We start from the raw sequence: 27,896 nt of genomic DNA on the forward strand, positions 1-27,896 counted from the left end.
CCAGAGCTGCGGTGGCACTTCTCCATAGAACCTGTCAGTCCACCGCGCTGCAGACACTTCAGGAACTCGGGTGTTTCCTAAAATCGGGGATCTAGCCCACGTTTTTAGCCGGGGGAAGGCGCTGGGGCTGTATCAGCTGCTCGAGACATCTGTGTGCTGCCCACGGGAGGACCTCGAGCCAGGTTTGACTTCCAAACCTCCAGCCTCTCCTTCCCTGTATCCTGCCCCTGAGAAAGGGCAGGGATAGTGCAGAGCTCGGCGCTGGGAGGCCCTGGGAGGCGGTGGTCCAGCTCTGAGGACCACGAGAGGGTGGGATGGAGAGCAGCTGCAGGTTCCTCCTCGCTCTCCGTGGGTCCTTCCTGGGTGTGGAGGGGGAAGCCGAGGTTTTCCAGCAGACAGAAGTGGGGAGCTGGCAGTCAGACACGGGGGGGTGGGCAGCAGGAGAGAGGAGCACGGTGAGAATTAACCACCACCAGGAACCGCACATGGCAGCAGAAAGGTTGAAGATGTGTCCTTCCTGCAGGAAATTTCCTCCAATATGTGAGGGGAGGAAAATGTTTGGCTTGCGGTGACTCTCAGATATTTGCAGTGTATTGCTCATGCATCTTGCATGGTGCACACACCCCCGAGAACTCAGATCCATCTTGCTGTCAGAGAGGAGAAACACATGAACAGCGTTAAATCTGTAAGGAGGGTGTCACTCCTTTCCTGGGAGAGGGAAGAAATGGCTCCAGCTAAGAACTGCCCTGGATTACCACCCTCAGAGTTTATTTTAGTGGGATTCTCCAATAAAAAACCAGCGTCTCCTTTGTCAGAAGCAATTGTAGTAGCTGAGAAGTGTTGGTTCGATCAGATAGTGCCTGTGGGCTTTCGTGCTGGTTCTGGTTGAGCAGCATTAGCAAAAATGTAACAGCCTCAAATGAAACTTCTTAGCTAATCAGTCTCCATTACAACTTACCATGAGAAGGCCAAAATTAAAACGTTCTTTTAAAAGCAAGCCCTTTATGATTAAAAGCTTGATGACTCGCACGTTTGGGAATTGGCACAAGAGCCTGCTCTGGGGGAAGAGGAGTGTGATCAGCCTCGTGGTGTTTGTGGTGGTGCTGCTCTCGTGTTTAGGTGGAGAGACATATCCTGCAGCATCCTAGGAAACGCTGCTCAGCACAACTCCAGGTATGCTGCAGCTGCAAACAGTCCGTGGAACTAAATTGGTAGGGACGGGGTTTTTAGCTAAGCTGTTGTGTGAGCTGTGTTCATGCTGTCACTGCATTTTGACATTCTCCAAATGCTTCATGGCATTTAAATGCAATTCAGCTTTATAATTTAATTTTATTTTGCTGCTCCTGCCGCATTTCAATCTCCCTCCTTCTGTTAATGTGTTATATTTAATACAGAAAAGGCCACTTAGGAATATTCCAGTGTTATCCCAGTGCAATTACCATCCATGGCCAGCCCCAGAGTGGCACTGGGGGGTCCCTGGTGGTGCCAGGGCTGTTTCTAGGCGGGGACACATCCCCTGGCTCCAGCCAGGGCTGCTGAACGCTTGGCACTGGTGACGGATCTCCCGGGTCAGCTCAGGAGCAGGAGGGCCCTGCTCCAGAGAGGTGGTGGCCTTTGTCCCACGGATGCTGCTGGAGCTTCTCCCAAACGCCATCCTCAGTGTGAGCAGAGTGGGACTGGGGTGAGAGTGGGACTGGGGTGAGGAGAGTGGGACTGGGATGAGGAGCTACCCCACACCCTCAGTGTGAGCAGAGTGGGACTGGGATGAGAGTGGGACTGGGATGAGGAGAGTGGGACTGGGATGAGGGTGAGGGTGAGGATGAGGGTGAGGATGAGGATGAGGATGAGGATGAGGATGAGGATGAGGATGAGGCTGAGGATGAGGGTGAGGATGAGGATGAGGGTGAGGATGAGGATGAGGATGAGGGTGAGGGTGAGGGTGAGGATGAGGGTGAGGATGAGGGTGAGGATGAGGATGAGGGTGAGGATGAGGATGAGGATGAGAATGAGGATGAGGATGAAGCTGAGGATGAGGATGAGGGCGAGGGTGAGGATGAGGATGAGGGTGAGGATGAGGATGAGGATGAGGGTGAGGGTGAGGATGAGGATGAGGGTGAGGATGAGGATGAGGGTGAGGATGAGGATGAGGGTGACAGTGAGGATGAGGATGCGTGCCCCTTGCCACACCAAGCCCCAGCAGCCACTGACAAGGGAGGGAGGTGATTTATTAGGCAAGGCGCAGGCTCAGTGCAGGAGGAAGAGGGTTTCCCATCCCTGCATCAGCTAGGTATTCCCCAGAAGGGCTTTCCCACTTATCCCATGGCATCCTGTTTTCCGGAGTCTTGGCTGAGAGCCCCTGGCAGCTCTGTTCCCCACACAGACAGCCGCTGATACAGGAGGCTTTCCTTCCACACTGCGCTGCCAATCCTCCCGAACCCTTTTGTTATCCTGGAGAATGTCTCACATGAAGAGGGACTGGGATTTGTAGGACACCTCCAGGTCCTCCAGAGGTGACCTGGAATGGCTCAGGCAGGTGTGATCTGCAGCTCTACGCTACCGAACCCATCTGTCCTTTGCAGGAGGTGCTGCAATACCGTGGTGACAAGCAGCGAGCGCCGTGCCTGCCGGAGCACCGAGGTGCCTCTGGTGTCTGCCAGGTCCCTGTAGCTGCAGGGCCAGCAGCCCCAGCCTGCACGGGAACAGGCCTGGGGGGCAGGATGTCCTGCGGCGTCCGGCAGTGGGGCCGCAGCGAGGAGTGACCAGGGACGGGTGGAGGAGCTGTGCTGCACACTGTCCCTGCTCAGCCCCTGTCCCTGCTCAGGATGGAGCTGTGCTGCACACTGTCCCTGCTCAGCCCCTGTCCCTGCTCAGGATGGAGCTGTGCTGCACACTGTCCCTGCTCAGGATGGAGCTGTGCTGCACACTGTCCCTGCTCAGGATGGAGCTGTGCTGCACACTGTCCCTGCTCAGCCCCTGTCCCTGCTCAGGATGGAGCTGTGCTGCACACTGTCCCTGCTCAGGATGGAGCTGTGCTGCACACTGTCCCTGCTCAGCCCCTGTCCCTGCTCAGGATGGAGGAGCTGTGCTGCACACTGTCCCTGCTCAGGATGGAGCTGTGCTGCACACTGTCCCTGCTCAGGATGGAGCTGTGCTGCACACTGTCCCTGCTCAGGATGGAGCTGTGCTGCACACTGTCCCTGCTCAGGATGGAGCTGTGCTGCACACTGTCCCTGCTCAGCCCCTGTCCCTGCTCAGGATGGAGCTGTGCTGCACACTGTCCCTGCTCAGGATGGAGGAGCTGTGCTGCACACTGTCCCTGCTCAGGATGGAGCTGTGCTGCACACTGTCCCTGCTCAGGATGGAGCTGTGCTGCACACTGTCATTCCTCAGCCCCTGTCTCTGCTCCTCCAGGGTTACCTGTCTGAAGGCTTGGTGACGAAGTGGTACCGCTCCCCCCGTCTCCTCCTGTCACCCAACAACTACACCAAAGCCATCGACATGTGGGCAGCGGGCTGCATCCTGGCCGAGATGCTGACTGGGAGGATGCTCTTTGCCGGTAGGTTTCTGTCTCCTGTTGTTTCCCTTTTTCCCTCCCTCCTCCCCTGCTAGCCAATTCCGAGGCTTTCTAGCCCAGCAGAGGGAGTTCCCCCGTGTAAGGAGAGGAGATAATGGTGCTCTGTTCCAGGAGGTTTGTACTCTCTGCCGTGGATTTGAATTGTGCTCGGTGTCTTCCAGCTGTTTCTGTTCTTTGAGGGGAGACATTTGAACACCCAATTTTAGGATTTACCTGTAAGCACGAGCTGCAGCTGCAAAGGTGAAGTGCAAGAAAAGACGACAACAAAAAGCACAGCAAGGAGTTACCAATGCAGCATTTGATGCTCAGCTCTGATGTTCTTGAGAAGAAAAAATGTGTTTAATAAGTTCCCAAAAATGCTGTGCCAGGAGCCAAGCTGAGCCTCCTGAGCTGGGACACGGAGCCATTCGTGGGGGGGCTCTGCCTGTTGCAGGAGCTGCTCCCCTTCCCGGGGTGTGCAGCAGAGCTCCATGGCCTGCCAGTGCTCTGAATGACAAGGTTTAGTGTGTTTTGTGAGCAGCTGTTGGCAGAGCTGTGTAAATAAATAACCAGGACCGTTAATAATGGAGGAGGACGTTTCCTTCACACGTAGCACACCGCAGAGCTCCACAGACCTGGCTGCAGCTGCTCTGACGCCCCCTCCCCACTCCTGCTTGCAGCTTCTGTATTTCTTTTGTGAAAGCTTAAAAATAAGCAGTCAGTACCATTATGAAGCGATCTTTAAAATTGCCACCCCTTCCTTCCTTCTCTTTGTCCTCAATTTCACCAAAACTTTCCAGTCCAGGGATTTCAGCTTTGAAAATTGTGCATTGAACCTGTCTGCTCCTGATGTTTCCTTGGGTTATGTTCTAGGAGCAGGGGTGCCACTTGTCCCTGCAGGTGTGGGGCCTTCATCGCTGGGAGATGCTGCAGTCTCCATTCCCCTGCACTCATTCCTCACATCAACCAGCAAAACGGGAGTTGCTTGCCGAGATCCTCCCCCAGCCACCCCAGCACAGCACCCAAGCATTCCTGGCCTTTCAAACTGTGCTTGAGCCCTCTCTCAGCCCAGCCTGGGGCTTCTTTTCGCTCTCTGTGGGTCCCACGGTGTGAGCCATGCTGGCTGGCAGCCCCGAGGTGTCTGAGGTGGTGCTTTAAGCTCATTTTGTGGCTATGCAGAGGCAGAAGTAGCCCCAGGGTGGGGTTCATCTGTCCCCTGCCTGGGTGAGATGCCCCAGAGCAGCCACGCAGGAGCCTCCCCAGGCTGGTTCTCCACAGCAGGCAGAGATCAGAGGTGGGATTTGGCACTCACGGGCTGGGCTCTGCCAGACACACGCTGCGAGCATCCCTTCTTCTCCACCCTCCAGCCCAGTGAAATCACTTAATAACTCCCCAGGTGCTGGCAGGATGCTTGGTTAATGGGTGGGGATCAAAACCAAGCTCCAAATATCAACTCCTTTTGGGTGGCTTTGAAACTGCATCATTGTCATGGGAGGTTCTGGCCCCCTGCCCCGTTTTCCTGGCCTCCCCCTGTGCCAGCAGGCGGAGCAGGGCCAGGGCAGGAGCCCGGCAGCAGGCAGGGTGCCCGAGCTGTCTTTCACCTGCTGCTGCCCAGAGAGGAGCAGAATAAAGGAGCTGCTCCCCTCAGAGCAGCTAAAACTCACAGCAGCAGCTAAAATCCACGCACAGCGACGTGGATTCGCCTTTTCTGCTGCCGTTCTCCCCTTGGCTGGGCTGGAGGAGCTCGCCCCAGGCAGCTGCAGCCCCGTCCCTCCCTGCAGGACGGGTTTCACGGAGCCCCGTGGGAAAGAGCAGCAGTGTGGTTCGGGGAGAGCTGCAGCCCTGCAGCAAGCACCTTGCCCGGGGTGAGTGTCTCCTCCAGCGTGCGTCAGCGGCGCAGTTCAGACCGAGTGCTTGGCATAAATCAATATCATTAACTCGGGACTCTGTCCCGGCTGCTCTGTGGATTCAGGGTTGGTTGTTAGGAGTCGCTCACTGCTTCCATTCTCCCCCACAAATTGTGGGATGTGCAGCAGAAACGGACCCCAGCCCCTCCCAGAGGCCCTTCCCCGTGGGGCAGAGCGGATCTGGGTCCGGCAGAGCCCCGGGAGGCCACAGCAGATGGCTGTCCCAAAGCTGACAGCAGCTCAGCACTGCTGCAGCTGCCGGAATCCGGCTCGCAGACCTTCGGGGAGCTCCCCAGCAGCAGCAGCAGCAGCAGCAGCAGCAGCAGCAGCACAGGGAACGGGGAGGAGAGCCCATGCCTGAGCAGCCACAGCTCCCTCCAGTGTCTTTCCCACCGAGAGCAGCATCAGTGGAAGCAGGAGTAAATGGGGGAAAGCAGTAAAAAAGGAGAAAAGGTCTGTCCTTGCAGATCTCCGTGGGGCTGACCAGTGGGGCTGTGACCAAGGGCTAGCACAGGGGCTTTTCCCGTGGGATCAGGGCTTGGTGCCTTCCTGGGACTTGGCTGAAGCCTGGAGAGGGTTCTCTTTTAGAGACATGGTGCAGAGCTCCTCGTTCTCTCCCTGGGTGACAACAGCATGCTGCGTTTATCCTGTCTGTGGTTCGTGTTTTCCTTTTCAGGAGGTAATACCTTCAGAAAAAAAGGTCCCTGGGAATTCCATAAATAGAGGATAATGGAAGAGAATGGGGATTCTTGAGAGCCATAATTCAGGGCTCCCAGCCCTGCTGCATTAGCAGCTCCTTTGTGTGACTGAACACGCTATCTTCTGCCTGCCAGGTTTCTTCAGCCAGCCGTGGCTGGAGCTGCGCTGAGGGAAAAGCTATAAAGCCTTTGTGACTTTTATCACCCTGTAATTTTGATCACAGCTTGGGAATTATCCTGACTAACAAGGTGTTCATTTCCTGGTAGATATCTTTAGTTTCCCCTGGAGTCACGCTGTGAAGCTCTGAGTGACCTAAAATTAGTTTTTCTCTGGGGAAGTGAATTAATTTGCCCAGGGTTGGTACAGGAAGGGCGTCCTTCCCTTTGTCTTATCCCAGGGCATTGATCCTGACCCCTGAGAGGGGGGAACCCCTGGGATTCCCAGGACCCTGGTGGGGTGTGCTGGGGCTGGAGGGGTGGGATGGCCAGGATAGGGGTTCGGGGATCCTGGTGCTGGCAGTGGCTGCTCCCAGCATGAGCCCAGTTGCTCCCCCTGTGTGGTTCCAGTTTCCCCAGCACCTCAGGATGAGCCCAGTCACTCCCAGTCATTCCCTGTTAGGGTACAATTTGCCTCCAGCACGGTCCCAGTTTCTCCCAGTTCCTCCCACTTTGGCCCAGTGTGTGTTCCCAGCTGCCCCCAGTACAGTCCCAGTCACTCCCAGTATGATGCCAGTATTTTCCAGCAGGGCCCCAGTCACTCACACTTGCTCCCAGTTGCCCCCAGCGTGGTCCCAGTTCTCCCCAGCACATTCCCAGTGGCTCCCAGTAGGGTCCCATTGATCTGGGTGTGACCAGCTGGGCTGGTGTCAGCCTTGCCCTGGGGCTGTCCAGGTGCACTGCCAGAGAAGGCAGCTCCCCAGCACCCATGATTGTCCCTCCCCTTGTCCCAGGGGGTCAGCTCCATGGGTGTGGGTCTGGAGAGCTGGTGCTGCCCCAGCTCTGGGCTGTGGACACCAGGACCCCCACAGGAGCAGGGTTGCCCCAGGGCCAGCGGTCTCCATCCCCTGTGAGGTGGCCTCTCCACGCTCCCTGCTGGCCGGTCAGAAGTGCTGGGCCGTAAATGAGGCTGACTCTTCTTGTCGTGGATCAGTCCTTGGTGATCAGGGCTGCTCACCCTTGAGGCAGCCTGAAATCCATGGCTGGGACAGCAGGGACTCGGTAGCCCAAAAATCCCCGTTGTTTCGGCTGCCCCCAGCCGCTCCCTGCCCCAAAGGCTGGTCCTGCCTCTGAGGACAGAGCGTTTCTAACCAGCCCTCCTGGCCAGCAGAACATCACTGGTGTGACTCCGAGTTCCTGCCAGCTCCTCTCTGCACACGTGGGAGGCTGGCAGTCCACCACGGAGCTCCTGGTCACATCCAGGAGAGTGCTGAGGAGTGGGATTAGCGCTCTTTAACGAGGGGCTCTGCTGCTCCTCTCCTCTCACTGACAGGCAGCCGGCCCTGAGCGGGGGTTTGGGTTCTGTGGACAAATATGTCCTGAAGGAAAATAATTAAAAACCTGTAATGGCACACAGCCACTGAGGGATTGGCACCACCAGAGCCATGACTTAGTGCCCAGCAGCCAGTGGAAAACACCTTTCCTCTTGGGGCCGGACACCTGCATTCCTTTAAAGATGGAGTTTGGGGACCCCTGGGGCTGACAGCACCACACTCCCACCCCAAGTTATCCTGGGTATCTCACCTCAGTGCCTGTCTTCTTCCCGCTCAGGGGGCCACGAGCTGGAGCAGATGCAGCTGATCCTGGAGACAATCCCTGTGATCCACCAGGAGGACAAGGAGGAGCTGCTGAAGGTGATGCCCATGTTCATCAACAGCACCTGGGAGGTGCGGAAGCCGCTGCGCAAGCTGCTGCCCGAGGTGGACAGCGAAGGTACCGTGGTGGCCGCTGGCTTGGCGCGGCTTCTCCCGGCTGCCGTGTCCTCAGAGCCGCTCCCTGGGAGTCCAGAAGGACCTGGGCGCTGCAGGAGGGGCTGTAGATCCCTGGGGGTGTGCGGCAGGTGGTCCCAGCTGTAGCTCAGGTGTCCCCACTGCTGTCCCCTCACAGGTGGCCTGTCCCCGGGCCCTGCTGCAGGGCAGCACTCGCGGTGCTGTGGCTTGCTCACAGGTAGCTCCCAAGGGCGAAATTCTCTTCCAAGGCCCTTTAGAGGTTTATCCCTGCTTCCCCTGTGTCTCCCCGAGCTGTGAGCGGGGGTTCAGCCCAGAGTTTCTCCTCCAGCCCCGTTTGTTGCCTCGCTGTGCTTGCGGTGTGAACACGGCTGTGCAGTACAGCACTCCTTCTCCTTCACGAGCATCCCAGCTTGGGATGGTCGTGACAGACAGGAGCACTGACCAGCTGCTCTCCTGAGCTCCTCCTGAGGGTTAAACTGGCCACCTGCGTTTGGCAAGACGTTGAGACCAGGCTCAGCTGCTGTCTGCTGGTCTTGGCAGCACGATATCCATCGGCTCGGGTACCCAGGGGCCGTGTGGGCCTCCAGCAAGCAGGAGCCGATTTATTCCCTGCCATGGCTGCGGGAAGAAAGGTCACCCACACCCCTCAGATAATTCACTGTCATTTTCCTGCCCTTGTGACCTGCAGCACATCACAAATCACACCTGTAAGGTGTTGTTCTGCCACGCTCCCTGCCTGCAGCCGGCAGCCGTGCGGGGCTGTTGATTCCGTCCCATTTAATTAGTCTGAGTGACGAGGTGATCTCGGCAGGGAGACAGAGGGAAATTGGCTAGTCTGAGCAGCACGTGTGGCCATCCTGTCTGCTGAGGGGCTCTGCAGAAACTGCCCTGTTCACACAATTTCATGGGGATGTTCCTGAAGGTTTCAGTACGAAGCCGTATTGAAGAAAGGCATTATTCCTGTTTTTATTGCCTGAACTCATAGTGACTTTCCCATGAAAGGATCAGCTGGATAAGCAACAACTTCAGTGGCAGGATCTTACCTTCTCACATAACCTCAGTTAAAGGAGTCATCAAAGCCATCACAGCAAACCCTCTACGTATAGGTTTAATTGCCCTTAAATTTCCTGTCATCATAGATAGAGTTCAAGCACCACAGTTTCCTGAAATTATTTTAGCTACTCAGAATTCTTTGAATATTAATGGGTAGGATAATTTTATAGCATTGGTCACGCCAAAGGCTTCTGAAAATTGCAGTAAATCTAATCTGCTTCAGTTGCACCTAAGATGTGAAATCAGTTGTCTGAAACGCAGTGAGCTTGTTGGATGGACCTGAGAGTGTGGAGTCAAATCCCAGCACTGCCCAAAGCTCCTTTTGGGGTGAGATCTCTGCCCTGTGCAGCACACAGCTGGGGGTGTGACACATGTGCTGTCCTGCACAGGTGTGAGGATGTTGCTCTCCTCTGCCCTGCCCTGCCCATCCCTGCCCTGCCCTGCCCTGCCCATCCCTGCCCTGCCCTGCCCAGCCCAGCCCTGCCCCGCCCTGCCCAGCCCTGCCCTGCCCTGCCCTGCTCTGCCCTGCCCTACCCTGCCCATCCCTGCCCTGCCCATCCCTGCCCTGCCCTGCTCTGCCCAGCCCAGCCCCACCCCACCCCGCCCCACCCCGCCCTGCCCTGCTCTGCCCTGTTCTGCCCTGCCCTGCCCTGCCCAGCCCAGCCCTGCCCTGCCCTGCTCTGCCCTGCCCTGCCCCACCCTGCCCAGCCCAGCCCTGCCCTGCCCTGCCCTGCCCTGCCCTGCCCTGCCCAGCCCAGCCCTGCCCTGCCCTGCCCTGCCCTGCTCTGCCCAGCCCAGCCCTGCCCTGCCCTGCCCAGCCCAGCCCTGCCCTGCCCTGCCCTGCCCCACCCTGCCCAGCCCAGCCCTGCCCTGCCCTGCTCTGCCCTGCCCAGCCCAGCCCTGCCCTGCCCCACCCTGCCCAGCCCAGCCCCACCCCACCCCGCCCCGCCCCGCCCTGCTCTGCCCTGCCCTGCCCTGCCCTGCCCTGCCCTGCCCTGCCCTGCCCTGCTCTGCTCTGCCCTGCCCTGCCCTGCCCTGCCCTGCCCTGCTCTGCCCCGCCCCGCCCTGCTCTGCCCTGCCCTGCTCTGCCCTGCTCTGCCCTGCCCTGCCCTGCCCTTCTCTGCCCTGCCCTGCCCTGCCCTGCCCTGCCCTGCCCTGCTCTGCCCTGCTCTGCCCTGCCCTGCCCTGCCCTGCTCTGCCCTGCCCTGCCCTGCCCTGCCCTGCCCTGCCCTGCCCTGCCCTGCTCTGCCCTGCCCTGCTCTGCCCAGCCCAGCCCTGCCCTGCCCTGCCCTGCCCATCCCTGCCCTGCTCTGCCCTGCCCTGCCCTGCCCTGCCCTGCCCTGCCCTGCTCTGCCCTGCTCTGCCCTTCTCTGCCCTGCCCTGCCCTGCCCTGCCCTGCCCTGCCCTGCCCTGCTCTGCCCTGCCCTGCCCTGCCCTGCCCTGCCCTGCCCTGCCCTGCCCTGCCCTTCTCTGCCCTGCCCTTCTCTGCCCTGCTCTGCCCTGCCCTGCCCTGCCCTGCCCATCCCTGCCCTGCTCTGCCCTGCCCTGCCCTGCCCTGCCCTGCCCTGCCCTGCCCTGCTCTGCCCTGCCCTGCCCTGCCCTGCCCTGCCCTGCCCTGCCCTGCCCTGTCCTGCTCTGCCCTGCCCTGTCCTGCTCTGCCCTGCCCTGCCCTGCCCTGCCCAGCCCAGCCCTGCCCTGCCCTGCCCTGCCCTGCCCTGCTCTGCCCTGCTCTGCCCTGCCCTGCTCTGCCCTGCCCTGCCCTGCTCTGCCCTGCTCTGCCCTGCTCTGCCCTGCCCTGCCCTGCCCTGCCCAGCCCTGCCCTGCTCTGCCCTGCTCTGCCCTGCCCTGCTCTGCCCTGCCCTGCCCTGCTCTGCCCTGCTCTGCCCTGCTCTGCTCTGCCCTGCTCTGCCCTGCTCTGCCCTGCCCTGCTCTGCTCTGTTCTGCCCTGCCCTGCCCTTCTCTGCCCTGCCCTGCCCTGCCCTGCCCTGCCCTGCCCTGCCCTGCCCTGCTCTGCCCTGCTCTGCCCTGCCCTGCTCTGCTCTGTTCTGCCCTGCCCTGCCCTTCTCTGCCCTGCCCTGCCCTGCCCTGCCCTGCCCTGCCCTGCCCTGCCCTGCCCTGCCCTGCCCTGCTCTGCTCTGTTCTGCCCTGTTCTGCTGGAGGGGGTGGCACTGAGGCCACAGGGATGCTCCCAGGCCACAGAGATGCTCTCAGCAAGCTCCCAGCTTCCGAGAGGGCAATTCCCGAGAGGGAATGCAGCAGGGACACAGGTGCCTGGGTTAGGTCTGCCTGAGGTGTGGCCTTTAGCTCTCCCCTTACTTCAGGGGGTTTGTCGCGGGGGCTCCGCGGGGCTCACCGTGGCAGGGCAAGCTGCTTCTGAGGAGTCAGTGAGCCTGTTTGTCTCTGCCTGGCAGCTATCGATTTTCTGGAGAAAATACTGACATTTAACCCCATGGATCGATTAACGGCCGAGATGGGGCTGCAGCACCCCTACATGAGCCCCTACTCCTGCCCCGAGGACGAGCCGGTGTCTCAGCACCCGTTCCGCATCGAGGACGAGATCGATGACATCCTGCTGATGGAAGCCAACCAGAGCCAGATGTCCAACTGGGACAGGTACAGTGCCAGGGCTGGGCTGGGGAGCAGATTCTGCCTTGAACGCTTCAGGCAGAGCTGGGCTGGTAAGTCTCTGACACCCTCTTGCCCGGGTTCCACCACACGTGTTCCAGACCCATGAAAAATGCCTGCTTTTCCTTCTTCATGCCACACTGTAGTTCCAGCCCAAGGGATGGGCTGGGAGCCACCCAGAGGCTCCTCTTGGATTCCACGGGGACCAGCAGCTAAGCCTGCACATCCCTGTCATACCTTTCTGCTCCCGGTTTTATTCGCAGCCTAGGTCATCATTTCATTTAGGTTTAAGCGGCGCTGCAGCCCTTCCCCCTGCCCTCTGTCCCTATAACGCAGGTTACAAAATAATGTAATTCTTGTGCCTGATTTGCAGTGCTAAATTCATCACTTTCCAAGGGGTGTAAGTCCCAGAGGCCACAGATCTGGGGGCCTTGTAAAAAACCCTGAATTGTGTTGGTGTTTAAATGGTTTGCTGAAAGACGTACTGGAAGTTTAGAAGAGCTCAAAGCCTTGAGCTGAGTTCGCTCACATTCGGGGTGATTACCCCTGGAACAGGTGGGACAAAACAAGCAGCTGAGAGTTGATGAGGTTCAGTTTTCTGTAGAGCTCCTTGCAGCTGTGGGGGGTGAGCTGGCTGAGGATGTCTGCATCCACACAGCAGCTAAATCTCCTCACCTTCCTGACCCCCTAGGTTCCACCAGGACTGAAAAAACCACCTAGAGAAACCCCTTGCCCCCACCGCCATGAGTCCCTTTGCCTGAGCAAGCAAGCAGGGGGAGGCTGGAAGGGCTCAGCCAGGTGGGGAGGAAGGCTGGGAGCAGGATATCTGTCTTCAGTGCATCCCTGCATAGCCCCAGAGCAGCAACTGGGCTGCTGGAGGCCACCTTGTCACCTTTCCCCAGCCAGCTTTCTGTGTGTGACACGAGGAGCTGAGAGATGTGCTGGGGACACCTGACACAGGGCTGCAGACTCTGCAGCACCAGCAGCTGTTTGGGGGACAGGAGAGGATTCTGGCTGTGTGCTGTGGGACACCTGAAGAGCAGATTTTTGGCTGTGGCAGAGCCCCAGTGCCTGGGGTAACGTGTTTTAAAGGCAGCTCAGTTAGGAGCCAGCAAATCGGGTGTCCCTGGGAGAACAGTGTCTAGGAACTGGAGGGCTTCAGCTGGCTGGAGAAACCATCACCAGGTGACCCTTCAGGAGTGCTCTTGGTCCCTGACATCAGGACAGGCTGGTGATGCCCATCTCAGTGGGGTTTGAGACATGTCCTTCACTGTCCTGTCACCAAGCAGGAAGGACTCACACCATGGCAGCTGTCTGTGGGCTGAGGGGCGGATTGGTTATTAATGGTGTTGATCTCCTTTAGGTCCCGAGCGAAGGGGTGGTGGTGGGCATCTGAAGGAAGGGGCCTCTTGCTTTGGTTGTTGGGCTTTTATTTCTGCATCTCAGGCTCTTGATAAGCCATCCACCCCCTGCCATTTTAACAGACAGGAAGGGTGTCTCTGCTACCAGTAAGACAAGAAATAAATCAGCGAGCAAGAGGCGAAGCTGGCAGCAGGGCAGGGGTTGGTTTGGGCTGCCAGCAAGGCCGTGCTCGGTGTCTGACAGCAGCGTGTTTCTGGCAGGTACCACATCAGCCTCTCCTCCGACCTGGACTGGAGGCACGACAAGCAGCACGACATGGACGAGGTCCAGCGCGACCCCCGCGCCGGCTCCGAGCCCACCGCGGAGGAAGCGCAGGTCGACCCGCGGAAATACTCGCAGAGCAGCTCGGAGAGGTTCTTGGAGCTGTCCCACTCCTCCATGGACCGAGTCTTTGATGCCGACTGTGGGAAGTCGTGTGATTACAAAGTGGGATCACCCTCCTACTTGGACAAGTTGCTGTGGAGGGACAGCAAGCCCCACCACTACTCAGAGCCCAAGCTAATCTTGGATTTATCCCACTGGAAAAGGGCCACCATCGCCCCTCCCGCAGAGCTGTCGCTGGAGGAGGAGCCGTCCAACCTCTTTCTGGAGATTGCCCAGTGGGTGAAGAGCACGCAGGTGGGGCTGGAGTGCCCCGGCTCTCTCCCGGAGATGCAGGAGCGCAGCCTGCCCTCCTCTCCTCACCGCCTCCACCAGGAGCCCGCCCAGGTGAGCAGCGAGACCGACCCTGAGTTTGACTTGGACGTCTTCATCTCCAGGGCGCTGAAACTTTGCACAAAACCCGAGGATCTTCCAGACAACAAGCTCAACGAGATCAACGGGGCCTGCATCTCCGAGCACCCCGGGGACATGGTGCAGGCGGAGGCGTTCCAGAAGGAGCGGTGGTGAGGAACCCGCAGCCCCGCCGCTCCTCCCTCTTCCTCTGGGGTGGTGCGGCCGCTGCCCGGGGCCGAGCGGCTTCCCGGTGCCACTGAGCATCCCCTTCTCACGCTGTACCAAATGCCTTTCTCGGGAAAGGCCAGCACAAACCGCACGCCCCTTTTGATGCCTTAGAAGTGCTTCTAAGGGGATCGAGAGGTGCGAGTGGAATACCGAGTTTCTTACACTGCCTTAACAACCTTGCCTTGCGATCTCTGGGACCTGTTTGAAACTTAAAATGTACGAGGGGAAAAATGACTGTACATGGTAGGTTTGCAAACAGCAGTCAAATCGGCTTCCTTTCCTTTTCTATAGCAACTTGAAACGACAAGGACAAAATTAGCATTTTCAGTACGGTCAGACACCCTCCTGGTTGGACAGGTTCCCAAAACGCCGAGTTTTGAGCCCCTCTGAGGCGCCTGTGTGAGCACAGGTGTGGAACGAAGTGATGCCAGCCATCAGCCAGCAGAGAACGGAACCAGAGGCAGAGTTCGGCCATCAGACAGAACAATAACCCTCTGAGAATGTTAATGGGGAAGAAATTTGACATTGAAACAGTTTGCCGTTGGGGATTTGTTTTATTTTTTTCTGAAGAGAAGACAAAATTTTTGCTAAGTGCATTTTTGCTGGTTCGTGGTTTCTCACGCCAAAATCTTCCCTTCTGTTGCACAGGGTGCAGCAGGGGATGCACGGGGATCTGAGCTTTCCGAGCACTTGGGAGGGCCCACGCGATGCGTGTCAGTGTGACAGCCTGGTGCTGCGAGTCCTGCCCCGGACAGGCGAGGAGGAGGACGGGCGCTGAGAGCGGGGCGCGGCGTGTCCCGCGCCGCGACGCTGCCCGGCACCGCCCGCCACACGGACTCAGCCAGGGCACCCGCTGCTGGAAAATGGAACCAAACTGCTCCTGGTTTTCCTCCTGACAAAGATCTCGTGGAGAGAACCACAGTTCCCGCGGCACTGGGTTCGAAACTGGCCGCTTTGCTCCCAGCTCCCGCGAAGGACGCTGGTGTCAGCGGGAAACTGCGTGTAAATAGACGAAGACACAACTGATCTACTGTAACTTCTGTTTCCAGCCACACTTCTGAGCACCTTAATAATCAATCGGCTAACGAGAGTTTGTACATGGAAGAAATGTTCTATACTTATATTCAATGCAACTCGGCAGCTTTTTAACGGGAGGTCTGTAAATAGTGCCATACGAGACAGTCTCTGCTTTCCTCGCCATCCTGCCGCGCGCCGTCCGGCACAGCGGCGCCGCTTGCATTTGTAAAAGAGAAACTGCTGTATTTAGTGCTGCAAGGCCCACATTCGACTACTGCCATATGAATTATTTCCAGCCTCTTAACAAGCTAAATGCTCTGAGATGTGAAGAGGACTCGCGTGAGGCTCGCATAACCAACAGCGGAGTTTGCTGTGCTAGCCCTGGGTTCTGTTCGTGCTGGGACCTGGGAGCAGGCCTCGACAAGCCCAAACATGCGTTCTTATTGTGAAGATCTCACACCAGGGTGATGGAAACGCCACTGCTCCAGCTGAAGAGCGGCGCTGGCGTGAGGCTGCGTGGGTGGGACAGGGTGCAGGTCCAGGTGCAGGGGTGGAGAAGGCGTTTGGAAGGCAAAGCTGACGGAGACGGCCTCAGAAGGGCAAAGCCATTTGTCTCCAGTCCTTGCTTTGAGTGTTTGGATGTCCCCCAGAGAGGTTTAGAAAGGGGAAATGAGATGGAAGCGGAGGTTTGGTTCCTGGCATGTTGCAGATGATTGATATACCTCAGCGAAAGCTCAGCACTTTGACTGGTGGCGGGGAAGGAGCCGGCCCTGCGCCTCCTGGAGCAGATCCAGCCGGCCCACGGCTCGCTGTCCCGCTTGGCCTTGCCTGGCAGAGGCTGGAGAGGGACTGCAGGGCTCGGGACAGGCCATGCCAGGGGAGGAGAAGGTGCAGGAGCCTCAGCTGTGTCCCAGGGGCTGTCCCAGAACCCAGCAGTGCTCTCTGGAGGGAGAGGCAGCGGCATCGCAGGCAGCTCGTGGTCAGGCGCTGGGGAGCCAGCAGAGCTCAGACCCGCGGGATGAGAGCAGCACGGTGACAGAGGACTCTGAAACTCTCCTGATGGAACAGCCCTGGAACTCTGAACCTCTCCTGATGGACAGAACAGCCCTGGAACTCTGAACCTCTCCTGATGGACAGAACAGCCCTGGAACTCTGAACCTCTCCTGATGGACAGAACAGCCCTGGAACTCTGAACCTCTCCTGATGGACAGAACAGCCCTGGAACTCTGAACCTCTCCTGATGGACAGAACAGCCCTGGAACTCTGAACCTCTCCTGATGGACAGAACAGCCCTGGAACTCTGAACCTCTCCTGATGGACAGAACAGCCCTGGGACTCTGAACCTCTCCTGATGGACAGAACAGCCCTGGAACTCTGAACCTCTCCTGATGGAACAGCCCTGGAACTCTGAACCTCTCCTGATGGACAGAACAGCCCTGGGACTCTGAACCTCTCCTGATGGACAGAACAGCCCTGGAACTCTGAACCTCTCCTGATGGACAGAACAGCCCTGGGACTCTGAACCTCTCCTGATGGACAGAACAGCCCTGGAACTCTGAACCTCTCCTGATGGAACAGCTCTGGAACTCTGAACCTCTCCTGATGGAACAGCTCTGGAACTCTGAACCTCTCCTGATGGACAGAACAGCCCTGGAACTCTGAACCTCTCCTGATGGAACAGCCCTGGAACTCTGAACCTCTCCTGACAGAACAGCCCTGGAACTCTGAACCTCTCCTGATGGAACAGCCCTGGAACTCTGAACCTCTCCTGATGGAACAGCCCTGGAACTCTGAACCTCTCCTGATGGAACAGCCCTGGAACTCTGAACCTCTCCTGATGGACAGAACAGCCCTGGAACTCTGAACCTCTCCTGATGGACAGAACAGCCCTGGAACTCTGAACCTCTCCTGATGGACAGAACAGCCCTGGGACTCTGAACCTCTCCTGATGGACAGAACAGCCCTGGAACTCTGAACCTCTCCTGATGGACAGAACAGCCCTGGGACTCTGAACCTCTCCTGATGGACAGAACAGCCCTGGGACTCTGAACCTCTCCTGATGGACAGAACAGCCCTGGGACTCTGAACCTCTCCTGATGGACAGAACAGCCCTGGAACTCTGAACCTCTCCTGATGGACAGAACAGCCCTGGGACTCTGAACCTCTCCTGATGGACAGAACAGCCCTGGGACTCTGAACCTCTCCTGATGGACAGAACAGCCCTGGGACTCTGAACCTCTCCTGATGGAACAGCCCTGGAACTCTGAACCTCTCCTGATGGACAGAACAGCCCTGGAACTCTGAACCTCTCCTGACAGAACAGCCCTGGAACTCTGAACCTCTCCTGACAGAACAGCCCTGGAACTCTGAACCTCTCCTGATGGACAGAACAGCCCTGGAACTCTGAACCTCTCCTGATGGACAGAACAGCCCTGGAACTCTGAACCTCTCCTGACAGAACAGCCCTGGGCCACCGTGGGGTGAACAGGAGAGCCCGGGCTGCTCAAGCCGCCCCAGCGCTCTCCTCACCAGGCACCGGTGGCCACGTCCCTGACACCAGAAGCCATTTCCCATGGGCTGTTACTTCTCCACAGGCCAGCAGGACTATTTATTATGGCCATGAAAGAAACAGTTTTGCTTTTGAGTGTTGTCTGGGGGGCCCCCGATCAAAGTGTGGAATTGACTCTGTAACACACTGACAGAGCGCGTTGCTGCCACTCCGGATTTCTCATCTCGCTTCGTGAGCTTTTATTTAATGTTGTTCTAAAACCTCAGCATCACGTGCTGGGAAAAGGGGATAAGAGGGATGGCTTTAATTTGTTACCTGAGTGTGCTTAGCTGATCACAAGCCAGATCTGTCTCTCATTTACAGAAATAAAGTGTAAGGCCTGAGCCTTCCATGCCTAGCAGCGTGTAATTATTTTATAAATGGTTATTATTTTTATTGTGAAGTCTTTACTCCAGTAGTGGTTTCTTCTGCAAATCATAGAATTCATTCAGGTTGGAAAAGACCTTTTAGAGTGAACATGAAGACCTGCACCACAGGAATATTTGCCTTCTAGGGTTACTTGGTGCTGGGCCGCTTTTCACCCAGCCTTGTTGTGGCGGGTTCAGGCTGCCTGAGCACTCAGGGCCATGGGGAGCGAATTTAGGCTTTGTCTTCACCTGCACTTTGTGGGGTTTGAGGAATCATTTCAGTGCAGGGACACCCACGGGGTGCTGAGGTGAATTTGCAGAGGGCACAGACACGGGAGCCCTGCTGTTGCTGAGGATGCTGTGTGGTGGGCCCCGAGGGACGGGGGCACACCCTGGATTTGGAGATGTGGGCCCCAGCTTTTTATCCAAAAACAGCAACAGAGGGAGCAGGAAAATCCCTCCCCGAAACTGCAGGAGCTGCTCCTGGAGGCTCCTTGCAAGGACCTGCCCTTCCACACTGGCCACGAGCTGGAGCCTGGGAGCCCATCAGGAAGGTGATTTAAAAACTCCTTTAAAAGTCAAAATTATGCCTCCAGCAGTTCTGTTGCTTCCCCAGTGATTGTTTTTCCTCAGCCACCAATAAGTGGCTTTTTTTACTGCAGTTTATTTTTAATCACACTGGGGCTCAGCAGCTGTTACACCATCACAGAGCTGCGCTAGCCAGATCTTCAGAGCTCTACAGCAACAAAAACACTTTTAAAAGGGGCTTTGGGGACATCCTGGGAGGCTTTTCCTGTGCAAATCCCACCCAGATCCCAGAGTAAAACCAGAAGGCAGTGAGTTTTACAAGTGGACTGCAGATGATCCATCCTGTCCCTGTCAGCAATTTCATGCCACCATCTACGGCTCCTGAGAGCTTGCAGTGAGAACGCTGTACAGTGTGGCAGGCAGACATTTCAGCCCTGAAATGTTCTTTCTTTTTCAGCTGGTTCTGAGAGGAACTGAGGAGAACAAATGCACCATATGGTGTTTGCTTGTGAATTGTTGCCTTTGACATTTTGAAAGGCAGGGTTTGATTCTGAAGCAGCACAATATTCGGGTGAATGCAGCTCTCTCAAAGTGCATCTTCACTTTCCAAAGCTGCGCTCACCCCGGTGTTTTACACAGCCATCTGGGCGCTGGGGAAGATGGTTCATAACAATCATATTGCTAAGTTCAGAGTAGGTTTTTATTTATTAAAATTAAAAGATTCCGTCCTAAAAAAAAAAAAAAAAAAAATTGCAACCTTTTCACCCAGGATCTTACTCTGCCTGGTCTTGGGCTGTGATGGAATAAAGTGTAGCAGAAGGATCTCTGGATGGTTGCTTTCACTAGTGTTGCAGTGAAAATGAGGTGTTTTAGGAAGTTTGCGTGAATTTTTATGAGGCTTTGGAGAGAATACACCCAAGGACATCTTTGATAGCACAGGCTGTTGTGGAAAATAGAGTTAATTGCTGTGTATGTCAGCGTTGCATGAGGCGTTTGTGCCTACCAGAGGTTTCAAACCCCTGGGACACTTCTGTTAGTCCGTCAGGCATCTCAGGAGGGAAGTGGGGGCCAGTGGAACAGCTGAACTGGCCAGCTCCTGTGTCAAGGGGAGCTCCAGCTGCAGGGCCAGCAACATCTGGGTGTGAGCAGGGCTGGGGATGGAGCCGGCAGCGCTCCCGGAGCGAAGGGCTGGGTTAGTGTCACACGGATGGGGTGAAACGGGTGGCAGGGCGGCAATTCAGTGACGAAATACTGGCTTTGGGGTATGTGTGCTGCCTGTCCCTGAGCCCTGCTGGCCACCCTTCCAGCCCTGGTGCCAGCAGGGGTGCTCAGTGAGGAGTCCCCAGCACCCCAGCTCCCAGCTCCCGGGGGCTGCCCACGCCAGGATCCAGAAGCGGTGACGTCTCCCCAGTGAGCAGAAACGTGCAGGAGGACAAGAAAGCGCCTTCAGCCCCAAGTGTCCTTCCTGTGCTCTGCAAATCCCGGGCAGCTGGAGCGACCCAGGTAAGTCCTTCCCTAAAACACTGCAGGGTTTAGGAGGGGAGAGGCGAGAGGAGGTTGTGTGTGCGTGAGCTGGACTCAGGCAGGCACAGCAGAGCTCGCCTGTGTGTGTGTGCACATCATCACACGTGCTTCCCGTGCTCAACACCCAGCCAGCCCCAGATCAGGACTCCAGACTGGGAAGGTTTGTTCCCAACCTCACAGCTCCATCTTTCCTTCTCATCACAAAGCCAGACACATCTTCTCCCCCTCCTTCACCCGAGGAGATGAGAATTCCTCCAGTGGGAGAAGCTCTCTGTGCTGTTGCAGGGATAAAACCACCGAGAGGTCAGCCGACCACAAATGAAATGCAGAGAGGATCCAAGCTGTCCTCACAGAAGCCATCTGCTTTTCCAGGCTGCTGGAGGTGGTTGACACTTGAGTCATTCCACCCCTGAGCCAGCAGCCCCCGTTTCTGTAGGAGCTGGGTGCACTGGGTGCTGCGGGTGTGCAGCACTGCTGCCCTACCGAGGAGCACTCCTCAGTGCCTGCAGGGCAGAACAGAGCTGAGGGGGTCCCAGCACCTGAGAACGTCTCCTCAGGCTCCAGAGTCAATCCTCGGGCATGGCTGGGTGTGAGGAAGGCTGGGCCAGGCAGGGGGGACACTTGTACTGCTGGTCACAGCCCCCAGGGAGGTCCACAAACCAGAGAGAACCCTCCTGGGACAGTTAAATACCAATTGGAGGGGCCTGCAGATTTTCCTTGTGTAATCCCATGGAAGTGCTGTCTGTGGAAGGAAGGAAGAAGAAAAGCCCCTCTCTCTAGAGAAGATGGTATTTGATATTTATTCATTACAGAAGTCTGTCCCTGCAGCAGACCAGGGCTCCACCCTGGAGTGCTCCTGCCACCAGCCCAGCCTGCTGAGCAGCTCCGTGTCCCTCAGCCCAGGCAGGCCATCGTTCCCTCCCTACCAAAGGACACAGAGAAACCACCTTTTCTGCCCAAAATTATCAGCAGAGCGGGGGCTCACATTGCCTGTGCACGGCCCGTGCCGTTCCTGGGCCACATCCATCTCATCCTGCCGTCTGCTCCCAGAGCTGTGCCCGGCACTGGTGCATGCCAGCGCAGCGGGACAGGCCTGTGTGGGCACAGAGACGTGTCTGGCAGGCAGTGGCACCCGCAGAGAGCCGGGTGGCAGCCTGTGTGTCACCCCTCCGTGCTCAGACAGCTGTGCTGTCCCTCGGCCCCTGATGGATAAACAAACAGGGAACCAAATGTCAGCCCGGGAGCTGCTGAGCAACACGCTGAAATATTTAACCAGGGAGGCACCGAGAGGGCAGCCGAGCAGCAGGAGCCTTGCTGTCTCTCTCTGGCTGTGACTCCTGTGTCTCCAGAGGCACCAGCTGATGTCTCACACCCAACAAACCCGCCTCGTTAAAACCCAGGCATGGGCAGAGCTGTTTGCCATCATCTCCGCACGGGGCAAGGGCTCTGTTCCCGCAGCAGGTACTTCGTCGCTCCAAATTACACCCCTGGAACACGGGAGCTGTCAGTAAATGCTCAGCTGTTCCCTCCTCTGTCTGCCGCTCTGAGCCGCTCCCCCAGGAGCGATGTGTGTGGGTTTTCAAGCAAGGCAAGCACCCTGGTTCAGAGCCAGCACGGTGGCCCCCTTTGGCCACTTGGACCGTAACCCACAGCACCAATGTGATGGATGGCGAATATGGTGTTTATTGCAGGGGAATTTAACATTTTATAACCTAGGGTCATTGTGTTACTGCCATCTGCTTTGGTCACCGTTAGGTGCTATTGGCTAATTGGAGATATCTGTCTGTATATCCTAAATACTACCCTAACAGAGAGGGGGGGTTTACTAACTTCCCGTTACATCCCGCTATCTTCTGAACCGCCAGACCTTAAACTACAAGAGATGTGGTCTCTCTGTGCTGCTGGATCCCCACAGGAGCAGGGCTGTGCTCACACTCAGCTGCTGCTGCTCCAGGTCCGCTCAGGAGCCGGGCAGAGCTGCTCTGGGCCCCGCCGAGCTCGGTGTGCCTCCTCAGTCTCAGCCCCAAAACGGGCATGGCGCTGGAAAAGTGCTTTGAGGGACTGACTGATGGAAACAGCCAGGGGTGGCCTGGTTTTGTTTTCCAACTGTGAAGCTTTTACAGAGCCATGGAGCGGTTTGGGTTGGAAGGTAGCTATAAAGGCAGCCTAGCCCAGGGCACCGAATGGAGTGTCAGCCTGCAGGGAGCCCTGCACTGAACACTGAGCACTGAGCACAATCCTGCCCTGAGCACAGAGCACAATCCTGCACTGAACACTGAGCACAGAGCACAATCCTGCACTGAACACTGAGCACAGAGCACAATCCTGCACTGAACACTGAGCACAATCCTGCACTGAACATGGAGCACTGAGCACAATCCTGCACTGAACATGGAGCACTGAGCACAATCCTGCACTGAGCATGGAGCACAGAGCACAATCCTGCACAGAGCACAGAGCACAATCCTGCACTGAACACTGAGCACAGAGCACAATCCTGCACTGAACACTGAGCACTGAGCACAATCCTGCACTGAACACTGAGCACAGAGCACAATCCTGCACTGAGCATGGAGCACAGAGCACAATCCTGCCCTGAGCACAGAGCACAATCCTGCACTGAACACTGAGCACAGAGCACAATCCTGCCCTGAGCACAGAGCACAATCCTGCACTGAACACTGAGCACAGAGCACAATCCTGCACTGAACACTGAGCACAGAGCACAATCCTGCCCTGAGCACAGAGCACTGAGCACAATCCTGCACTGAACACTGAGCACAATCCTGCACTGAACATGGAGCACTGAGCACAATCCTGCACTGAGCATGGAGCACAGAGCACAATCCTGCACTGAACACTGAGCACTGAGCACAATCCTGCACTGAACACTGAGCACTGAGCACAGAGCACAATCCTGCACTGAACACTGAGCACTGAGCACAATCCTGCACTGAACACTGAGCACAGAGCACAATCCTGCACTGAACACTGAGCACAGAGCACAGTCCTGCACTGAACACTGAGCACAGAGCACAATCCTGCACTGAACACTGAGCACAATCCTGCACTGAACATGGAGCACAGAGCACAGAGCACAGAGCACAATCCTTCACTGAACATGGAGCACAGAGCACAGAGCACAATCCTGCCCTGAGCACAGAGCACAATCCTGCACTGAACATGGAGCACAGAGCACAATCCTGCACTGAACATGGAGCACAGAGCACAATCCTGCACTGAACATGGAGCACAGAGCACAATCCTGCCCTGAGCATAGAGCACAGAGCACAATCCTGCACTGAGCACTGAGCACAGAGCACAGAGCACAATCCTGCCCTGAGCACAGAGCACTGAGCACAATCCTGCACTGAGCACAGAGCACAATCCTGCACTGAACATGGAGCACAGAGCACAGAGCACAATCCTGCACTGAGCACTGAGCAGAGAGCACAGAGCACAATCCTGCCCTGAGCACAATCCTGCCCTGCCCTGAGCCCCCATGTCCCGGCTGCTCCGGCTCCTCCACCGGCTGAGCTTCCCCGGGAGCCAGCGGGCTCTGGAGCATCAGCCCTCTGGGGACAGGGAAGGGAGGAATCTCGAGAGGAAGGCCCGGGGGAGCGGAGCGGTGGATTCGGGGAGTGCCAGCCTGTTTCCAGCGCAAGTCTGGGCTGCAGAGCTGCAGACAGAGGTCTCCCTCGGGAGGATGCCAGGACTGGCGCTCCCCAGGGCAGCTCTTTCCCGGCCGCTGGGATCGGTTCTGTGTCCTGCCTAAAACTCCTCGATTTCAGAGCCCTGCGGCTCCCGGGGCCGACAGCTGTCTGAGGCGAGGACAGGCTGCCCTCTGCAGGGAAATTCACCAGCCTTGGCTTTCCCCATCCACCGCCTGGATTAACCCCAAAATCCGCCCCGAGGTGGTGCCAGCCCCGGGCCAGAGCCCTGCTCTCACCCTGCGGCTCCAGTGCAACATTTCACACCAGTTTACAGCATTTCTCACCACTTCTCACCATTTCACACCATTTCTCACCATTTCACACCATTTCTCACCATTTCACACCATTTCACACCATTTCACACCATTTCTCGCCATTATTTCTCACCATTATTTCTCACCATTATTTCTCACCATTTCTCACCGTTTCACACCATTTCTCACATTTTTCCCCATTTCTCACCATTATGTCTCACCATTTTGCCCTATTTCTCACATTATTTCTCACATTTTGCCCCATTTCTCACATTTTACCCCCTTTCTCACATTATTTCTCACATTTTGCCCCATTTCTCCCCCCTTTTTTCCCCATTTCTCACCATTATTTCTCACATTTTGCTCCATTTATTACATTTTGCCCCATTTCTCACATTTTACCCCCTTTCTCGCATTATTTCTCACATTTTGCCCCATTTCTCACATTATTTCTCCCCATTTTTCCCCATTTCTCACCATTATTTCTCACATTTTGCCCCATTTCTCACCATTATTTCTCCCCATTTTGCCCCATTTCTCACCATTATTTTTCACATTTTGCCCCATTTCTCACCATTATTTCTCACATTTTGCCCCATTTCTCACATTTTGCCCCATTTCTCACCATTATTTCTCACATTTTGCCCCGTTTCTCCCCATTTTTCCCCGTTTCTCCCCATTCTCAGTGCCTGTGACCCACAGAAGGATGGCAGGGAGGTGTCCCAGGGGCGGCTGATTTGACACCGAGCTTTCCCCGTGCTGGGAAACCACGATAAAACCACGATAAACCACGAGCAGCAGCAGCAGTGCCCGTGGGTCAGCATTTGCAGCCCCCGTGGAGAAACCCAGGACATTTTTTGTCCCACCGAATTCTGCCCGGCGGGTTTTCTCCAGCCAAGCCACCAGGAAGGGCAGCCGAGTCCTGGCCGTCAAAACCCAGGAGACTCATCATTTGTAACAATATTCAAAAATTGGTGTTGCAGGCTGCTTTTGGTGCTACTGAGAGCAAGGTACGATCTCCTGGAGGGGCTCAAAATGAGGAGTCAGAATCCTTCTGGGCAGTCACCCGGCGCTCTCCGAGCTCTGCATCTCCCCAGATATTTGGGACAGGGATGACGGACAGCTCTCATCCACACGAGTTTATCAGAAGCTGAAAGAGTACAAAGCCTTGTTGTTCGTGCCTTTGCAAGCGCCTCTGCGCGGCGAATTTTTCACAGAATTTTTTTTTTATATTTTTCTTTTTCCCAGAATTCGTTGCTTTTTTCCAGAAGCAGCGCGTGCAGCATGTCGATTCCACTCGCCTTGCGGCGAGGAAAACAAGCTTCAGCCGGGAGAGAAAAAAGAAACAAAATGTGTTCGCTAAGTAGGTCCGGGTTTTTAAGAGACTCAGGTTCCCTCGCTCTCGGGGAAAAGAAAAAATCCTGTTTGTGAAGCTGTGGAGAATTGCAGACCTCCTTTCACAACATCGCCGATGAAATCTTGGTTGGGTTAGGTTCTCTGTAATTTAAGCTAGAGAGGAGCTGCTGAGTTAGTGCCAAAGCTCGCCTTATAACAGAGATTTTGTAATTGGCTCATGTCTCTATCCAGACACCTAACTGAGACATCTGACACCCAACCCAGCTACCTGTGCGCTGTCAAAGTGATAAAATGCACAATTGGTGTAAAGGATTGTAATATATGGTTGTGTAATTCGTGTTTTATTGTGTATGTATATAAGCAGTAAGAGGAAATAAAAGCTGGTTACAAATATCAAACACACATGCACAGCAAGAAATTGCACCAGGACAGCCAGGAGCCGGAGGAGAAGGGTAATTTGCAAGAGAACAGAATGGCACCAAAGAGAACAAGACTGACCGAAGGAAGATCAGCGTACTAACGACTCTAACGTACTAACCCTGATTTTCACCTGGTACCGAACTGATCTGATTCTCCGGACCATGCATTTCAATACCCAGTTCTCCTAAAACCACTCAAACCTTCCCTCCCTTCTCGGAAATCTAGTTAACAAACCTACAGTAAATAGGAATATCTAACAAACCCCAAGAGAAAAATACTGTACAGCCTCAGGCTGCAGAAACTGTATAAAAACCCACTCCTCCAAAGAGCAAACGTGAACTCGGGGGAATCAGTGCGACAGAAGCTGATTCAGAGTTCACCCAGCGCCGGTCCCTGGGCTTGACACCGACAGCGATTGTGATTGTTCCCATAACTAAATTTTACAAATTTTTCAATAAAGTTATTATTGATCAATTTGGCTCTATTTCATTTATAGCAGGATTTACATCAACTGAGACATCTGACACAAACCCAGTTACCTGTGCGCTGTTAAAGTGGTAAAATGCACAATGGGTGTAAAGGATTTCTGTCCCTCACTCTTTGTGCGAGCTGTAAAACCTCGCCGTGTTGTACCCTCGCTCGGGTGTTTCCCAGCCCAAAGGTGTCCGAGTTTCAGTGTCAGCCCCCCCCCGAGCAGGAGGAGCTGGATTTTAAGGATTTCAAGATTCAGCCGGGTCCAGTGAGAGGGATGAAGCACAGAGGAGTTCAGGCAGGAGCACCGTGGCTCAGAGAGAAAAAGCCATTTCTCCTTGGTGCCAGGACAGCTCCCTTCTCACCTGGTGTTTGTCACTCAGGCCGTTTTGTGCTGGCTGGGATGCCATCCTCTGCCGGACACAGCAAGGTCAGGGCTGGCACTGGCACCGTGCTAAGAGCGAGCGCAGAAAATGCATTTCACAGCGTCCCAAGGCGGTGCAGTTTGAGACCTGTGAACGGATCTGTTCCCGGCAGGTTTCTCTATTATTTTTGCCAGTTTCTGCCCCAGGGGGACGCCAGCAGGGCGCTGTCAGCAGAGCTGAGAGCCTGTGAGCCCGGGCTGGAGGGAGGTGTCGGTCAGGTTGCAGTCAGGAGTCACGGAGCACACACAAAGCGATGGGGCCAGCCCCTTCGCTGCCGAGGCTGGTTCCGGCTCTGATCAGCCCCGGCAAGGTGCGTTCCTATCCTGCGGCACCGCCCGCGGGGTGAGAGGGGAGAAGAGCACTGGTTTCAGGAGCTCAGTCCCGAGTGCGGTGTCGCCACCGATGGGGTGGCACTGTCCCCAGGTGTGTGCCCTGTTTGCCCGGGGGCAGCAGGCCCGCGGTGAGCCCCGCGCTCCGGGCGCGCTTTGTCCCCGCTGTCACACATGGGCTGTGCCCGGAGCCACCGGCAGGGGGCAGCGCTGCCCGCCGAGTGCGCTCGGGACAAGGCTCGGGAGCGCGCCTCGGGAGCGCGCCTCGGGACAAGGCTCGGGAGCGCGCATCGGGAGCGCGCCTCGGGACGAGGCTCGGGACAAGGCTCGGGACAAGGCTCGGGAGCGCGCATCGGGAGCGCGCCTCGGGACAAGGCTCGGGACAAGGCTCGGGACAAGGCTCGGGAGCGCGCATCGGGAGCGCGCCTCGGGACAAGGCTCGGGACAAGGCTCGGGACAAGGCTCGGGAGCGCGCATCGGGAGCGCGCCTCGGGACAAGGCTCGGGACAAGGCTCGGGACAAGGCTCGGCCCCGGGCCCGCCTTCCGCCGCTCGGGACGGGCACGGGGGAGTGCTCCTGTCCTCCTGTCCTGCTGTCCTGTCCTGTCCTCCTGTCCTTTCACCTAAGTCCTCCTGTCCTTCTGTCCTCTCACCTGAGAGTCCTCCTGTCCTGCTGCATGGAAACCAGGCCTATTTATTTACATTTATTCACATTTATTCACATTTATTCACATTTATTCACATTTATTCACATTTATTCACATTTATTTACAGCTGCTGTGCTCCCAGCTCTGGTGC

General features: G+C 56.5%; 2 protein-coding genes across 13 annotated transcripts in view; both read left to right on the forward strand.

The window, feature by feature from the left end:
• The window catches only part of MAPK4 (mitogen-activated protein kinase 4), a 51,063-nt gene extending 33,002 nt beyond the window's left edge, over positions 1–18,061 (forward strand). For 4 of the 12 annotated variants that reach the window (XM_086867541.1, XM_086867543.1, XM_086867544.1 and 1 more), the window contains exons 4-9: positions 3,412–3,556; positions 7,926–8,087; positions 11,569–11,770; positions 13,405–16,230; positions 16,380–16,876; positions 16,977–18,061. In XM_086867541.1, the coding sequence (XP_086723667.1) occupies positions 3,412–3,556; positions 7,926–8,087; positions 11,569–11,770; positions 13,405–14,092 (1,197 nt within the window). In that variant the 3' untranslated portion in view covers positions 14,093–16,230; positions 16,380–16,876; positions 16,977–18,061. Of the gene's footprint in view, positions 1–3,411; positions 3,557–7,925; positions 8,088–11,568; positions 11,771–13,404 lie in introns of all 12 variants that reach the window. The other 8 variants (XM_086867545.1, XM_086867547.1, XM_086867546.1 and 5 more) reach the window with 4 other exon arrangements.
• Positions 1–27,896, forward strand: part of ELAC1 (elaC ribonuclease Z 1) — a 511,775-nt gene that overhangs the window by 434,655 nt on the left and 49,224 nt on the right. The gene's annotated exons all lie outside the window — the stretch shown is intronic.

Source organism: Cyanistes caeruleus, chromosome Z, assembly GCF_971803275.1.
Source record: "Cyanistes caeruleus chromosome Z, bCyaCae1.hap1.1, whole genome shotgun sequence".
In the NCBI taxonomy this organism is placed as follows: domain Eukaryota; kingdom Metazoa; phylum Chordata; class Aves; order Passeriformes; family Paridae; genus Cyanistes; species Cyanistes caeruleus.